This window comes from Brassica napus, chromosome C3 (assembly GCF_020379485.1).
Source record: "Brassica napus cultivar Da-Ae chromosome C3, Da-Ae, whole genome shotgun sequence".
In the NCBI taxonomy this organism is placed as follows: domain Eukaryota; kingdom Viridiplantae; phylum Streptophyta; class Magnoliopsida; order Brassicales; family Brassicaceae; genus Brassica; species Brassica napus.
The window spans coordinates 27,804,080-27,819,399 of NC_063446.1; the positions used below are offsets into that span (position 1 = coordinate 27,804,080).

Below are 15,320 nucleotides of genomic sequence, written 5' to 3' on the forward strand. Positions count from 1 at the left end.
AGAAAAGAAAAGTAGGAAGAACAGGAAAAGAAAAGCTTGTTTTGAGAAGGAAAAACAGATATGAGAGAAAACAGAGATTAGCGTAACTGTAATTAATCAGCTTTGGGTAACTTCTTTATACATAGTTATTACAAAAATAAAGGGGTGTTCAAAAAACTGAATCCAAATCTAAGCTTTTAAGGGGAAAATGCTTCATAAAATGCTATTACAAAAATAAAGGGGTGTTCAAAATACATAGTTATTACAAAAAATAAAGGGGTGTTCAAAAAACTGAATCCAAATCTAAGCTTTTAAGGGGAAAATGCTTCATAAAATGCTAATGAGAAGGGCTGGTGAAGCATTTTTTAAAGAATAGTTCAAGTGTACCTACTGTTGTCTCTATAAAAATAGCTTAAACGGAGAGCACTCACAGAGTCAAGAAAATTATAAATATACACGCAACGTTAGCCAATAGTTTCAACAGCAGCCCTCACCAGATTCTCATGTCCCAAGTAACAAAAGAAGAAGCTACTCCGGTCGATCATGATGAACGCTAATATTGCTCCTTCACGGGTCTTGTTGCAACCATTGCACCTGGATCTGGAACTATTGCAAGAATCTCTGCAGACACATAGCTCGATTCCAGCATGTGTTCCATAATCTCATCCGGTCAGAATGTCAGATCAAAGAAAAAAAAACTAAAGATGGTTGTTGTTAGTGCAGAGTTCACAATGGTGCAAAAATGGTAGGGAAAGGAAGCTGTTATACACCATTATGCCGACCAAGGAAAGCCGTCTTCTGCACCAGACTTCTCAACCATCACAAAGTACATAATCTGCTAAACATTTTTTTTCATTTATCATATGGTTTACTAGGAAGATAGATACAAGAGAAGTAAAAAGAAAGATGAAACCAACCTGGAAAAGGACAGATGTTGAAGCCAAAACTATACCCAAAAAGATCAAAAGAAAAATCTTCAAAAGCTGCAGTTACACAACCTGCACCTGTCAGTAGTTACAATTAGAGCTATCTGAAATTTGATCAAGAGATTCAGCGCTTTAAATATGATAAAAATTTTAAATAGATAGATCAACCCTACTTCCAAACATATTATATACCTGAGTTGTTGGATTGCCTTTACCAAACAGAGATAACTGGCAATCAAAACACCGAGAAGAGGTGAGTCTCTTAATGGTGATATACAGAGAAATATTGACTCCTTACAATCTTGCAAGAACAAATGCAATGTTAGCATTGTAGAAGTTGGAAACCAAGAGAAGCCTTTTGGCACTGGCCAAATCGATTCCTTTGGATATAGTGTATCCCATTTGTCTATAAGCAATGAATTAGCCAGTTGCTAACACGGCCCAAAGAAAAGCAAAAGCAAGACCAATTCATAATCAGTATTTCGTGGGGTGGGGGAAGTGAGTAAATTTTAGTTTGACGAAAGGAGATAACTTTAATAGTTAATAATCATCAATAGATGAAAGGGTTAGAAGAGTTGTCGAGTGTGGATACTGCGTAATCACAGCTTTATTGATCGAACCCATGATTAAGCTCCTCTCTGTATAGGTTTAATTCTCTGAGAATTTAGAAATCAAGATATACACAGTCACCAATTTTCTAAATTTCATAACTTTAGGAAGCAGTCGAATCATAAGAGCCAATAAATTACTGTTCCTATGTCCTAAATCGATCAAACTTAATCCCAAACACTTGGCAGATCGAACCTATGAAGTATTAACGAAGTTGGATGCACATAAGAAGAAGATTCAGAGGAAGAGTACTTAATGGATGAGCCAGGTTGCGTTTCGGCTTGAACCTCCATGGAAAGATGAGTGCTTTCGAGTTTGAAATCTTGTTATAAAGTTGAGTATTGCTACGCACATGATCAAAAAGAAATGGAAACTGAAGAATAAACGCGAAACGCTGTTCTTAGCATCACGGGAAGATAAACATGTGATTGAATTGATTATTTTTCAGCTTTTCATTGGATCAATTGTTTTAACGATGAGCATCCTATATTCCTATATATAGAGAGTTGCAGGAGAAGCTGAAGAGTGAGTGGACATGGAATAATTGCTTTGTTGAATGCGGGAGTTATCTCATCGGAGGTGGAGACACCGGAGAGTTGAAACTGATGTATGATGATGCTAAACGACAAATAGAGGAAACGAAAAGGTGACCGTCGGATTTGTGTTGAGATTTTTTTTGAGAAATGATGCGGCTATTGTTTATGACATGTCACAATATAATTGGCTAATTTTTTTATCTGAAGTGTCATCCCTCTTCATTGAACATATCTCTCTTTTAACATTGTTAGATAAACAACAAAAAATTGAATTAACGAATGTTTAATCAAATGAATGGCATTAACAGTTACATTTGCAGATCTCACAAGAGGGAATAAGAACAAAAAAGTTTTGTTTTAAATCTATACACAAAAAGCAGAAGAACAAAGAATTTAAAATGGGTAACACATTAAGGAAGGAATTAAAAATGGTAAAAAACACTCGAAGCCCATGAGAACCAGACATGGATTCTTTAGTTTTCATGTTCCACGGATGATAGATTGAACAGTACCATTCTTTTTTGAAACACTAACAGTACCATTAAATTTCATCCTTTACCAAAAAGAAAATCACTTTAAATAACTAAAAGACACTAATACCCTTCAAATGCTTTCACACTCTTCTTGAACAATGAACGCAGAGAAAAGAGAGAGAAGACACTCTTTTAGTCTTTAGCAAAAAGGCTCCTCCGTGTTGTTCTTGAGGGTTTTCAGACAGTGAAAGAGAAAAACAAAAGATGAGAGGACCTCTGGGAGCTGTGATTGGAAGATACACCTCAAGCGACGGGAGTGACAAAGATGGGATCATCAAACACAACAGAAAGTGCAGAGACATTACCTTTCTCGTCATCTTCATTGCCTTTTGGGTCTCAATGATTGTTAACTCCAGCTTCGGCTTCAACCAAGGAAACCCATTAAGGTAAAAGCTAAGCTTAAGCCAAAGTTTGTGTCTTTAGTACTATTTGTGGACTAAAGTATTGATTTTTATCATCCACAGACTCACGTATGGATTGGACTACGAAGGGAATGTGTGTGGCAGCAGCCACCGTCACCGTGACCTTGCTCAGCTCGAGCTTAGATACTGGCTAAACCCCAACCAAGTCTACGAAAGCGGTTTGAAAGACGGAGAGACCACATTGGCTAACGCTAGAACCATCTGTCTCTTGGACTGCCCTGAGCCTTCGGATGATACTCTCAGCTGGGTCTGTGACTATCCAGACGGCGAGATACGTCTCAAGATGGATGATTGGATCGACAGGAACTATGATTACTTTGAGTTTCTTACTCCGGAGATGAGGAACTCTTCTCTTCAGCTTCAGGGTCCTTGTTACCCTTTAATCTTCCCTAGTGTCAATGGTAAGAGAGAGAGAGCACAAAGGTTCAGTCTTTTGTTTTGTTTCTTAATTTGTAACGAACTTTTTAATTATGTAGTTTATTGGAGCTGCCAGTATATAGCACGTGCTTCGAACTCATCACTGCGGCATTGGGAGCAGATGGGTGGTGTGAGTATTCAGGAGGATATGATCATAGACAAATCTATCAGAAGATCAGTGAACTCTCGTGCCTCGGTTCTTAAGGTTAGAGAATGATCATCTTTCTCTGCTTTGAAGAATGTTCTAAAGTGGTTGTTTAATTTGCAGCGCTATGTGGCTGATGTTGGCAAGTCATGGCCGGTTCTGATTGTTTGTGGAGGCCTTGTCCCGTTGTTTCTATCCATTGTTTGGCTGCTCCTTATACGTCACTTTGTTGCTGCCATGCCTTGGATAACTGTTGTCCTTTTCAACACGCTTTTGATATCTGTGACCATCTTCTACTACTTGAAAGGTTGGTTTTAAAGAATGCTATGTCTCTGTGTTTTCAAGTTATTTGGATTCATTCCACTCTGTGTCTTTTTTTTTTTGGTAGCTGGGTGGATTGGGGATGATGCTGTGACACCTATTATCGGTGAGCATGATCCATACATTCATGTGTATGGTCGAGTAAGTTCAACCATCATCCGCTTGTCAATTACATTAAATTATGAGACCGTTTTAGTCTCAATGCTTATGCTTGTTCACAGGAGCGGACTCATGTCCGTATAGTCGCCCTTCTGATGACTTTCATCTCAGCTGTTGCTATCCTCACTTCTATAGCCATCATTCGCCGCATCCTTATGGCCACATCAGTCCTCAAGGTGAGTAGTAGTTTGGTTACTAGTTTGGTTTTGTTATGAACGAACGAGAATCAACCTGAAGAAAGCAAAGAAACTGAGAGCAAAACGAAAGCAAATACTCGTTTAAGAGTGGTGATCTTCAAATTTCTAATAATTTATAGACGTTTTGAAAAATTCAAAATATAACATATAAAAAAATATAAATGTTTTTTATTATATATTTAATGTGATTTTTAATATCTTTTAATAATATAAAATTTTTAAAAAGAACTAAGATACAAAAATTGTTATCAAATATTTATTATTCATAATAATTAATTTTCACATATATGTTAATCATATTAGGTAATTTCGTAGCTTTTATTTAAGGAAAGTGCAAAACATTTTTTGGTACGTTATTTATCAATTCGATAGTTAGTTTAATAAAAAGTGTAATATAAGTTAAGATGGACCAACCTATTTTTCTAAGAATAGTATATTTTATATAGTTATTTATTAAATAAGAATTTATAATCATACGGTTCTATGATCATTCATATCATTTTATAACAAAATATTTAAATCATCGATAACAAAATTTTCAATCTGAAATCTTTAATAAGTTTATAATTTATAAATGTTCTTGAAAATTCATTGAAACTTTTAATATTAAAATATTTATGTAATCCTATGGTATATAGTGTTTAATCTATATATATATATTTATTTTATTATTAAATGATATTTTTTACTCATATGGTTTTAAAATCATGTGTATCTTCTTATAATAAAAATGTTAAACCATTGATCATTAATTTTTAACATAATAATTTTAATAGTTTTAGTCATTTATTGTCGTTTTTAAAAATTCAAAATATAACATATACGAAAAAATCTAAATTTTACTTTTATAGCTAATTTGATTGTTTAATTTATTTTAATAATATAAAATTAAACAAAAAATGATGGAGGAGATATAAATTGTTATCAAATCTTTATTATTAAAATCATTAATTGTCATATATATATTAGTCATTTATGGTAATTCCGTAGGTTTGATTTAAAGAAAGAAAATAACATATCATATCATTATATCATATAGTTTGACCAACTTATGTATCTAACAACATATAAAAATCGAATGTGGACCTACTTATTTTTCAGTTGAATGTAATTGACTACCTAATTGAGTGCCACCTATGCATTGGGGCCTATTTTAATTAATACAAAATTGAGGTTACATCTTTTCAAATGTTCCTCAATTAATATATAGGGGATGTGAATAAATAAATTTACAATCTTTTACACCGTATTTATAGCAGCTTCCGAACTGGATTTCCTTTCCTTTTAGGAAAACATTCTTTTCCTAGAAAAAGTAATTTTCCTAATCCCGGCTAGGCCTGTGGGTTCGGTTAATTCGGTCGGTTAGTTCGGAATCTGAAATCTCATAAAAGTGAACCGAAAAATTTGGTTTCGGTTTTTGGTTAGTTCGGTTTCAAAAATTTTTATCAATAGTTTTGTGGTTAGTTCGGTTGAATTTTTAGTATAAATTGAATAAGAATCAAAAAATTTTGGTTATTTTGGTTAGTTCGGTTATTTCGATTCGGATTTTGGTTAGTTTGGTTTGGAATTTCGGTTAAGATTGGTTCTGTGTGGATTCTTTTTAGATAACCGATTACCGAACTGAAAACCAAAATGTATTTTAGTTGCCGAACTTTCTAACCTATTAACGAATACTGGTGCACAAAGATTTAAGACCCTTTCAGAATTAACAGGCTTTTACCAGAAATGTCATTTAGTTGTGTGTTGTGATATTCTTCCAGGTAGCTGCTAAAGTGATAGGAGAAGTGCAAGCTCTGATCATATTCCCAGCTATACCATACGCAATGCTCGCAATATTCTACATGTTCTGGCTATCTGCAGCTCTCCATCTATTCAGCTCCGGTCAAGTTGTTGAGAACAACTGCAACAACACCAACTGCTGCGCGTACGATCTCGTGTTAAAGAAAGTAAACTGTGAGCATTGCTGTGGTTACAGCATACGTTACACTCCTCACATCACCGTTGCCATATTCTTCCATCTATTTGGTTGCTATTGGGCCACACAGTTCTTCATTGCGTCTTCAGCCACAGTGATTGCTGGCTCAGTTGCTTCTTATTATTGGGCTCAAGGGGAGGAAGAAGCGTCGCCGGAGATACCTTTTCTTCCTGTTTTCGCCTCGATGAAGCGGCTTGCACGTTATAACTTAGGATCAGTGGCTCTTGGTTCGCTTGTTGTCTCTTTTGTGGAGTCTGTTAGGTTCATTTTAGAAGCTATTCGACGTAGGACAAAAGTGAGTGGGACAAGACCTGATCACTGGCTTGGGAGGATGGGTTATTACACTTCACGTGGCTGTCTTAAAAGCGTTGAGTGGACTATCAAATCAGCTAACCGCAATGCTTACATAATGGTAAGTTGGTAACAGAAAGTCTCTTCTAACTTTTTTAAACAAAAACAAAGCTCAGTTTTTGATGACGTGTTGTTTTGTTACAGATTGCTATAACGGGGAAAAGCTTCTGCAAATCATCAGCAATAGCTACAGAGCTGATTAGAAACAACATTATGAGGATAGGGAAGGTGAATGTGATAGGAGATGTGATATTGTTTCTAGGGAAGCTTTGTGTGAGTCTCTTCAGTGCTCTCTTTGGGTTTCTGATGTTGGATTCACACAAGTACCGGTCTTCTCACAACAAAGTCTCCTCCCCTCTCTTACCCGTTTTGGTAAAAAAAAAAAAAAACATTTTCTTTTCCTCTCTAAGACTGAATAGGTTTTGGTTTTGTGAAACTCTCTCTTTGTCTCTATGTGCACAGGCGTGCTGGGCTTTGGGGTATGTTGTGGCTACACTTTTCTTCGCGGTGGTGGAGATGTCGATAGACACGATCATACTCTCGTTCTGTCAAGACTCGGAGGAGAATGAAGGGAATGCTCAGCATGCGCCGTCTCTTCTGCTTGAAACTTTAGATAGCAATCATGAGGAAGAGGTCACTGATGATAGATTCCATACTATATAAGTTTTGTTTCTTCTTTATATGGTTTCAAGAAGTGGGATCTTTTTTCTGTCAAAACATTATTAGACAAGTATTTTTGTAATGTCAGATGATGGTTTGATGATTCTTCGATTCTGAAACCAAAATATATATATATATATATATATATATATATATATATATATATATATATATATATGCCAAATAGAGCTGTAAACTGGGTTAGTCCACGTCCATTAGCCAATATCCATTTATCTATTTATTGTGTACATTAGGAACCATGTCTATTAAGAACCAGATCCACTAATACCCATGTTTACATGGGCTGTCATGAAGTCCATAATGGACCATATAAGAAAAGTTTAAATTTTAATCAATAAGCCTACAAATTTTACGGTTTTGGTGGAAAACTCGATTTTGCGGTTTCGGTGAAAAAATCGATTTTGCGGTTTTGTCGGAAAAACTTGGTTTTAACGAACAAACTCGATTTTGCGGTTTTGACAAGAAAACTCGATTTTCCAATCTTGCAAAGAAAACACGATTTTCTCGTTTTTGCCTCGAAAACTCGATTTTTCTGGTTTTTGCGGGAAAACTTGATTTTCTGGTTTTGGCGGGAATACTTGATTTTCCGGTTTTGGCGGAAAACTCGATTTTCCGGCTTTGGTAGAAAACTCGATTTTCCGGCTTTGGTAGAAAACACATTTTTTTGGTTTTGGCGGAAAAACTCGATTTTACGGTTTGTGGGGGAAAACTCGATTTTCCGGTTTTGACGGAAAAACTCGATTTTCTCGTTTTGACGGGAAAACTCGATTTTGCGGTTTTGGCGGGAAAACTCGATTTTGCGGTTTTGGCGAGAAAACTCGATTTTGCGGTTTTGGCGGGAAAACTTGATTTTGTGGTTTTGGCAAGAAATGAGTTTGCGGTTGTGGTGGAAAAAAATGTTTTTGCGGTTTTAGCGAAAACACTTGATTTTATGGTTTTGTCGGAAAATTCGATAATAAATTTCAGAAACCCCAACTTTTTGTGACCATTGGACCGACCGTATCTACGTAGTACAAATCCGTTAACGTCTATTACCCATTTATCTTGTGATTCTTATCCATTTATAATCCGCATGGACAAATGGGTATCACCAAAATAGACTCGGACATGGGCAACCAATGGTTAGCCCACCCATTTGACAGCTATACTGCCAAAGAATTGGGGGTAATTTACATGTGAGATGGTATAATTAGAAGAAGAAAAAGAAAAAGGAACAAAATGTGATTTGTCTAAAATTTGAGGATATATATAATAATATGTATGCAGTCCTTTATATTTTATTTATTGTGGAAAAATCCTCCATAGTTTTATTCTTATCAAATTTAGCCCCTTCTGTTTCATTTTCCGTCATTGTTTCCTCTTCTTCCTCCCACCGTCAACAATTGTCTTCTCCGTTCTCACTCCTTTCAGTCGCCGACGTATTCTGGTACGCTCTCATACTCTACTAATGTTCTCATCCATTTTGTTTATCTAAACAGTTCATTGATCTACGTTTCGAGCAATCCCACGGCTTTGATTCCTCCTCATCTTGTTGCTTCTTTAAACGACGAGGGTAGCTAGATAGATAGGATAGGGTTGTTATCCGATACCAAAGAAGAAGTCTTTAGGACTCTAGTGTACTCGTGAACGCAGGCTGATGCAACCTGAAAAGTTGTTACTTTGATGTTTTTGAGTCATAAAGTTTGCGTTTTTAGTGGTAAAGCTACAAGCTTTGACGGGGAAGTAATGATGGGTTCGAGGGGAGTGATCAGCGATAAGTGGTCGATGAGGATTCTATGGGGATGTGCACTCGGAAGCGCGATCGGTGATGATCTTATCTCCCCCCCCCCACTTTGGTATGTTCTTTTTGTGAGACACCATTGTTAACCATATATGTATGATTGTATTAGGTTTATACATGGTTGCTGTGGAAAGACAAACTCAGAACAGGGCACGTGCTTTGGCTGAAGGTATGAGAGCTGCTGAGTCCCAAGGTGGTGGTGGTGATGGTGATGGTAGTGTCTGAATCTACCCAAGTGCCATCAGTTGAGTTTCTGTTTCTTTTAGATGTATGGTAACATTCTGTTTGTTCCAAAGGATGCAGTTTCTTGTTGGCAAATAAGGTTTTGAATACTTAGAAGTTGCTGAACATACAGTTTGTTGTTATCAAAAAATCCTCTTACTCTCTCTCTCTCATGCTGTGTTTATGATATCACTTTTTCATGTGTATTATCAGCGAGGTAATTTGCGTTTATGGAGGATGTGTGTTGTGTGTTCTTCAATGTAAAAGTCTCACATCCTATATGAGCCTGATCATAAACTGCAATTCATGTGGAGTGAGCCATTAGAACCTGATTCTTAAGAATGGCTAGTGAAGTAGAAGTGGCAATGGGGTATGGTGTTGGCAGGGGATATAGAAGTGGCAATGGTATGGCATTGGATTTGGAGAAGAAACTGGCTCTAGTGGAGGCAGTGGCTTTGGAGAAGGAGTTGGCTGGTGGTGAGGTTCAGGTCCATGGAAACACAAAAGTTTAACAAAATCACCACAAGATATCATATTTTGCTTTAATAAAAGCTTCACGGTAAGTTGAGTAATCCAACATTACAAAATGTGTGAAATTTGCTTCAAGACATAGTATTCATTAGCTGCAGACAAGATGTGTGAAGAAGCATGCAAATGGAAAACAAAATTCTCTTAAATTTGATTGTTACGAGAAGAAAACTTTTTCATTCATCATCCTTCCACATGTCAGCAAACTCATCAGGCTCCAATGGGTTCGAGATCTCATGCATCTTCTTCCTTGTTTTTGCTTTGATCTTCTTTGCAAACTTCCCAGCTTTATTTCTCTTCTCCAACGCTCGGATCTTAAGGAACAAAATCGAAAACAAACATATGATTTACAGGTGCATCAGCAGCAAACGTGTTCTCAATCAAGCTGAACAAAGAGAACTAGTCAGTACCTGGTTTGGAGATACGTAGAATGGGTTCTCGTAAAGGGTTGGACCTCCAAAGCTGCCTCCAAATATCTTAATCGGATTTAAACAAAACCTTGGACCAACCTGTCATCCAGTTTTATACTTCAATCAATACTAACTAATCAGAAACATACAAATTCATTGTTACTAATAGTCATAGCCAGACCTCTACAAGGGTCATTTTATCCAGACCACCTCTTGCAACCTTGTCTGCCTCATTATGAGGTACTGATATCTGCAACAGACATTAACTAAGTTAAACCAAACTGAAGTAATGTGTAATCCCAAAGATACTAAAAGTTCAACCAAACCTGGTAATTACGGAACCAGATATGGTCATCAACAATAGAGAAAGCAAACACATGGTCATGGTAAGGTTTAGACTTTCTATGTTCCTTGGGGATTCCAAACACCTGGACGAGATAGGAGAAAAACTAATCAGCATGATGCATAAACCAAAACTAATCAGGAGGCAGTAACATAAGGATGTGGATAATGACCTGTGTTAACATCTCTTTCAAAAGCTTCCAATGCACATCTTTATCAAAATTAGATGAGAATGTCAAGAGTGGCCGTGACCCTTTCAGATGGTTTCCAGTGAGCTTCAGCTCCTCCATTGTGTGCACTAAACACCATATAGAAAAGTTAAAGAGCCATATAAGTCAAAGAGTGATTAGCTCCACAAGCTAAGACTAAGGACTAGAGACAATACCAGCATTAACCAAGAACTTAACAGAGGGTCCACTAGGAGACTTAACCATCCACATGTAAAGATCTTTATGCTTCCTACACTGTACACACAACAACAAACAAAACCCAACCTCAGTTTCTTGAAAGAAATCAACAAAGATGTTGACTTTACAGTTTACTAAGAGCAGAGGCACAAAGGAAACGACTTTGAATAAGAAAAAGATGGAACCTTTACTTCAAAAAACAAGCAAGAACAAAAACCCTTTAACTCCACAAGCTCCTTAAGAGCAGAGGGGCAAAGGAAACCACTTTGAACCAGAAAAAAGATTGAATCTTTACCTCGAAGAACAAGCATGAAGAAGACCCTTTAAGCTCGACAAGCTCATTAAGTGTAGCGCCTTTACTGCTCTTAGCTTCGACTTTACTATCTTTCTTACAGTGAGGTAGAAGCGACACCATGTTCAGCATCAGATGCCGATACCTGAAACTGATACGACGGGAGCAAGTGACGAGAACCTTCTCTTTGTTCCTGAACCCAGGCGCTGGTTTAGTTTCCTCTGCATCTTGAGCCTTATCTTTCCAACCCAGTAGAGTTCTTTTAGGTCTCTCCGGAGCAGAGTCGTCTTTCTTCGGTGGTGCCGCCGATTCAGTCTCGCTGTGCTTTCTCTTCTTCCCCATTGCGAGACGACGACGATGAAAGATTCAAAATATCTTCTAGGGTTTTAGTACCAAAGAGACGACTTGTTTCACGAGCCAACGACAACGTTTCGTAATTTAAATATGGGCCGAACTTTAATGGGCTTTGAAATGCTTTCTACAGAAAGTTGAAGATATGCATAAAAAAAAATATTCTATTTACTTTCCAGTAACTAGGAGTTTTTCTGCACCATGCGCAGAAATATTAATTTTTAACATAATATTTTTTTATTTCAAAAGAAAATTTTGATTTATATTTCAACATTATTAATTTATATTTTAACTTTAATAGTTATAAAAAATCATAAACATATTTTTGTAATCTTATTTCTTTTGATTTGGTATAACTATTTAAATTTTATTTTATTTAAATTTTAATAAAGATAAAATTATATTTTATAAAAATAGTTTTAATTATATTATTGTGTTTAATGATTATTTATTTTAAATAAATAAATAAATATAAATATATATATATATTCCCATCTAATTTTAAATATATACATATATATATATTTACATATAAATATAAATTCTAATAAATTTGAGACTTTGTTTGTTTTAATTAAACTGAAAAACATTTTTGTTAATTTAAATGATGAAGATGAACAGATAAATTTAAATAATGTTTAAATATTTAACTATCAATTTTTTTTGGATTAGTGTTACTTTATTTAGTTTATTTTTATTAATGTGAGATATATATATACATATATATTATTATTTTAATTTTTATATATGAATTATCAATATATTCAATAGTTTACCATAAATAAATATTTATATGAAAAACTGACATTAATGATGATATATGAGTTATTTTTATTACCATATTTAAAATTCCTGCAAAAAAATTTAAATTTTTATAAGGAAATTTTACATCTCACAATTAATATGATGTCATGTCACTATTTTCTAAAACCATGTCATCTATTTTAAGTGTCATGTCATCTTTTTTTCAGCGAGAATGATTGTAATGACGACATGTATATAAATCACTTCACAAATATAGTCTAGGAGATTAGGTATCCGGCGGACCAAAATCCAACCGACTAATTGCACCGACAAATCCTTAAGAAGCCTGCCCAGTTATTTACAATGAGAATTATAATCTATGTCGTATGGCCACCAGATAATAGGTTTGGAAAATAAATTTCCGTCTTTGTTTACTCACCAACCATTCAACTCCATGTAAAAGGTTGTAATCTACAGTATGCCATCTTGAGAATTGAGATCCACGTCATAAAATTTGTTTATAGGATTTGCTCTTGTTAACTAATTTTCATAAAATTTGTTTATAGGATTTGCTTATGCATGACCATAGCGAAAAAGAGAAGAACAAATCTTCAAAAACAATTTTAACCAACCGTCTCTTTATCATTTGGTGGATCATTAATTGTTCTTTTAACCTCCCACATGCACATACATATATGATGAGAAAATCATGAAACAAAAACCACTTAATTTGCTGAAAAGAAAATCTTAACATACAACCTTAAAGTTTTTTTTTTTTTTTTTTGCTTTGACAAAGGGATATAATTATATATACATATGAATCTTTAAATTACGTGTATTTTCTTCTTTGACCAAAAAAAAAAACAATTTGGCACATACCCATTAGAAAAAAGAAAGAATATTCTGTTCGTTTTCAGAATATTATTTATATACTTTTCGTGTTTTGTTATTTCAAATATGTGTATCCCGTAATTTGCAGGAATTAATCACGAGTCTTGAACAATAACCTACTTTTGCTTTCACCGTACAAAATATCGTGGAGTTTGTGTGGATATTAATTCCCTAACATTTGGGAAACCTTTGACAAAAAGAAGAGAAGACACTTTAGGTAAACAGTAAAAATCATTACATGCAATTCGGACACACAATATTAAATTAAATAATTAATACTATATAATCAACTTTCTTGCATATGTTCAACGAACCCAAGTGATCCCATAAATCACGACGCTGTAACTGATCCACTTGTCACGATAAACTCAAAGTGGGACCCATGTTGTGTCTGCACGTTAACGAAAATCAAGCGGCGATGTAGCAATCTCTCTCCCTCTATATATACAAACGCACACACAAGTAGCAGAGCTTCATATCTCTAAATGTGAAAATACTCAAAACATAAAAGAAGAAAGTTCAACGAAATATCAAATGGGTATCCAAGAACGTGACCCGTTAACCCAACTAAGCTTACCACCGGGTTTCCGGTTTTACCCAACGGACGAAGAGCTGATGGTTGAATATCTATGCCGGAAAGCAGCCGGTCACGACTTCTCTCTTCAACTCATCGCCGAGATCGATCTATACAAATTCGACGCGTGGGTTTTACCAAGTACGTTACCCAAACCCGGGTTATGTTAAAACTAGATATGATCATTGTAACTTATGTATCGTGTGTTGTTTGGTTTTTGCAGGTAAGGCGTTATTCGGGGAAAAAGACTGGTATTTCTTCAGCCCGAGAGATAGGAAGTATCCAAACGGGTCGAGACCTAACCGGTGTGCCGGGTCGGGCTACTGGAAAGCCACCGGAACGGATAAGGCTATATCAACGGAGGGAAGAAGAGTGGGTGTCAAGAAAGCTTTGGTGTTTTACGTTGGAAAAGCACCAAAAGGTACCAAGACTAATTGGATCATGCATGAGTACCGTCTCATCGAACCCTCTCGTAGAAATGGAAGCACCAAGGTAACGTCTAAACTAAATAAAAGTATATAAATTAATTGTATTTATTATAAATTTTGTTTATTCCAAATGGTATATAATGATCATTTTCTTTCTATCCAGCTTGATGATTGGGTTTTATGCCGAATATACAAGAAGCAATCAAGCGCACAAAAGGATGATTACAATAGTAATTTAATGACCAGAGAATACAGCCATAATGGTTCGTCGACGTCATATTCGTCTCATCAATACGATGACGTTTTCGAAGATAAAACCGGGTTTCTTAACTTAGCCAGGGAGCCAAGCTTTGACTGGGTGAATTCTACTGGACACAACTCGGTTCCCGAACTCGGATTGCGTCATAACGTTCCAAGTCTCCGTTACGGCGACCTTGGTGGCTATCTTCACACAAGCGGAGAAGGCAATAAGACGCATGAACAAGCTGAGGTGATTCCTCGATTTAATAACTCGGGAATGTTGTCTTATGATCAGGGATCCAGTGTTGATCCGGTAAACGGTTTCGGACACTCGGGTCAACAACCTAGTAGATTCGGTTTTATGTGACTGTGTGACGTAATAAAAAAGTAAAGATAGTTTAATGTGAGTCAGATTAATTAATCAGCTAATATAATATAGAAAATTGGAATTCTTTGGGGTTAGGCGTGCGTTCCACTTGTATATTCGTCATCATATGTCCTCAAAGATACATTTTTGCAAACTTTCCAGCTGGATTTTCATTCGTCGGATTGATTAATTGATTATTTGTCAAACATGTTAGGATATTGATATTTGATCTCATCATCCCTTCGCAGTCATTGATGACAAACAACATGTTAACACGATAACACGATAAAAGTGTGATCGTTTCATTATCTATTAGGAATATATGAATATACCGTTAGGATATATTCCAAGTCGGTTTAGTATATTTCATATTCTCTTGTTGTCGAGTTTATATATACATTGTAAAGCACGTTTGTGATAAACAAGAAAGACTTCTCTAAATCATTGAGACCTAGTTTTACATGGTATCAGAGCACAAAATTCTGTGACCTAG

General features: G+C 35.7%; 4 protein-coding genes and 1 pseudogene across 7 annotated transcripts; 3 read left to right on the plus strand and 2 right to left on the minus strand.

Annotated features, from left to right (window-relative positions):
- Window positions 1–600: 600 nt before the first annotated feature.
- Window positions 601–2,506, minus strand: LOC125584513 (annotated as a pseudogene).
- Window positions 2,507–2,674: 168 nt separating this feature from the next.
- LOC106389179 (choline transporter protein 1-like) lies at window positions 2,675–7,335 on the plus strand. The gene is made up of 9 exons (XM_013829380.3): window positions 2,675–2,969; window positions 3,048–3,406; window positions 3,482–3,627; window positions 3,691–3,874; window positions 3,956–4,029; window positions 4,110–4,223; window positions 6,005–6,631; window positions 6,715–6,942; window positions 7,033–7,335. The coding sequence occupies exons 1-9, from the start codon at window positions 2,788–2,790 to the stop codon at window positions 7,231–7,233; spliced, it is 2,115 nt and encodes a 704-aa protein (XP_013684834.1). The 5' UTR covers window positions 2,675–2,787; the 3' UTR covers window positions 7,234–7,335.
- Window positions 7,336–8,462: 1,127 nt separating this feature from the next.
- Window positions 8,463–9,973, plus strand: LOC106389182. Of its 4 annotated transcripts, none has more exons than XM_048753103.1 (4): window positions 8,463–8,677; window positions 8,946–9,055; window positions 9,141–9,275; window positions 9,467–9,973. In XM_048753103.1, the coding sequence occupies exons 1-3, from the start codon at window positions 8,508–8,510 to the stop codon at window positions 9,254–9,256; spliced, it is 396 nt and encodes a 131-aa protein (XP_048609060.1). In that variant the 5' UTR covers window positions 8,463–8,507; the 3' UTR covers window positions 9,257–9,275; window positions 9,467–9,973. The 4 variants fall into 4 exon arrangements, with proteins under 4 accessions (XP_048609060.1, XP_013684836.2, XP_048609061.1 ...); XM_048753104.1 differs by having other exon boundaries at window positions 8,555–8,677; window positions 8,954–9,055; XM_013829382.3 differs by lacking the exon at window positions 9,467–9,973 and having other exon boundaries at window positions 9,141–9,459.
- LOC106389180 (ribosome biogenesis protein BRX1 homolog 1) lies at window positions 9,761–11,605 on the minus strand. Its single transcript, XM_013829381.3, has 7 exons — window positions 11,236–11,605; window positions 10,919–10,997; window positions 10,707–10,831; window positions 10,518–10,619; window positions 10,373–10,441; window positions 10,192–10,290; window positions 9,761–10,095 (listed from the first exon to the last, which is right to left on the minus strand). Exons 1-7 carry the CDS (start codon window positions 11,572–11,574, stop codon window positions 9,958–9,960), a joined length of 951 nt encoding a protein of 316 aa, XP_013684835.2. The 5' UTR covers window positions 11,575–11,605; the 3' UTR covers window positions 9,761–9,957.
- Window positions 11,606–13,684: 2,079 nt separating this feature from the next.
- Window positions 13,685–15,049, plus strand: LOC106385794 (NAC domain-containing protein 55). Its single transcript, XM_013825694.3, has 3 exons — window positions 13,685–13,933; window positions 14,016–14,284; window positions 14,384–15,049. The coding sequence occupies exons 1-3, from the start codon at window positions 13,753–13,755 to the stop codon at window positions 14,825–14,827; spliced, it is 894 nt and encodes a 297-aa protein (XP_013681148.1). The 5' UTR covers window positions 13,685–13,752; the 3' UTR covers window positions 14,828–15,049.
- The last annotated feature ends 271 nt before the right edge of the window (window positions 15,050–15,320 follow it).

What these genes read in the sequence shown, in the direction of transcription:
- LOC106389180 (XM_013829381.3), bottom strand. Translation starts at nt 11,574, where the DNA reads ATGGGGAAGAAGAGAAAGCACAGCGAGACTGAATCGGCGGCACCACCG. An exon ending in TGAAAGAGATGTTAACACAG is followed by an intron (nt 10,620 to 10,706) that starts GTCATTATCCAC and finishes TATCTCGTCCAG; the next exon opens with GTGTTTGGAATCCCCAAGGA. An exon ending in TCTGGTTCCGTAATTACCAG is followed by an intron (nt 10,442 to 10,517) that starts GTTTGGTTGAAC and finishes TGTCTGTTGCAG; the next exon opens with ATATCAGTACCTCATAATGA.
- LOC106389179 (XM_013829380.3), top strand. Translation starts at nt 2,788, where the DNA reads ATGAGAGGACCTCTGGGAGCTGTGATTGGAAGATACACCTCAAGCGAC. An exon ending in ACATTCATGTGTATGGTCGA is followed by an intron (nt 4,030 to 4,109) that starts GTAAGTTCAACC and finishes GCTTGTTCACAG; the next exon opens with GAGCGGACTCATGTCCGTAT. An exon ending in ACCGCAATGCTTACATAATG is followed by an intron (nt 6,632 to 6,714) that starts GTAAGTTGGTAA and finishes GTTTTGTTACAG; the next exon opens with ATTGCTATAACGGGGAAAAG.
- LOC106385794 (XM_013825694.3), top strand. Translation starts at nt 13,753, where the DNA reads ATGGGTATCCAAGAACGTGACCCGTTAACCCAACTAAGCTTACCACCG. An exon ending in CGACGCGTGGGTTTTACCAA is followed by an intron (nt 13,934 to 14,015) that starts GTACGTTACCCA and finishes TGGTTTTTGCAG; the next exon opens with GTAAGGCGTTATTCGGGGAA. An exon ending in GTAGAAATGGAAGCACCAAG is followed by an intron (nt 14,285 to 14,383) that starts GTAACGTCTAAA and finishes CTTTCTATCCAG; the next exon opens with CTTGATGATTGGGTTTTATG.
- LOC106389182 (XM_048753103.1), top strand. Translation starts at nt 8,508, where the DNA reads ATGTATGCAGTCCTTTATATTTTATTTATTGTGGAAAAATCCTCCATA. An exon ending in TCAGTCGCCGACGTATTCTG is followed by an intron (nt 8,678 to 8,945) that starts GTACGCTCTCAT and finishes TTGCGTTTTTAG; the next exon opens with TGGTAAAGCTACAAGCTTTG. An exon ending in TGCACTCGGAAGCGCGATCG is followed by an intron (nt 9,056 to 9,140) that starts GTGATGATCTTA and finishes TGATTGTATTAG; the next exon opens with GTTTATACATGGTTGCTGTG.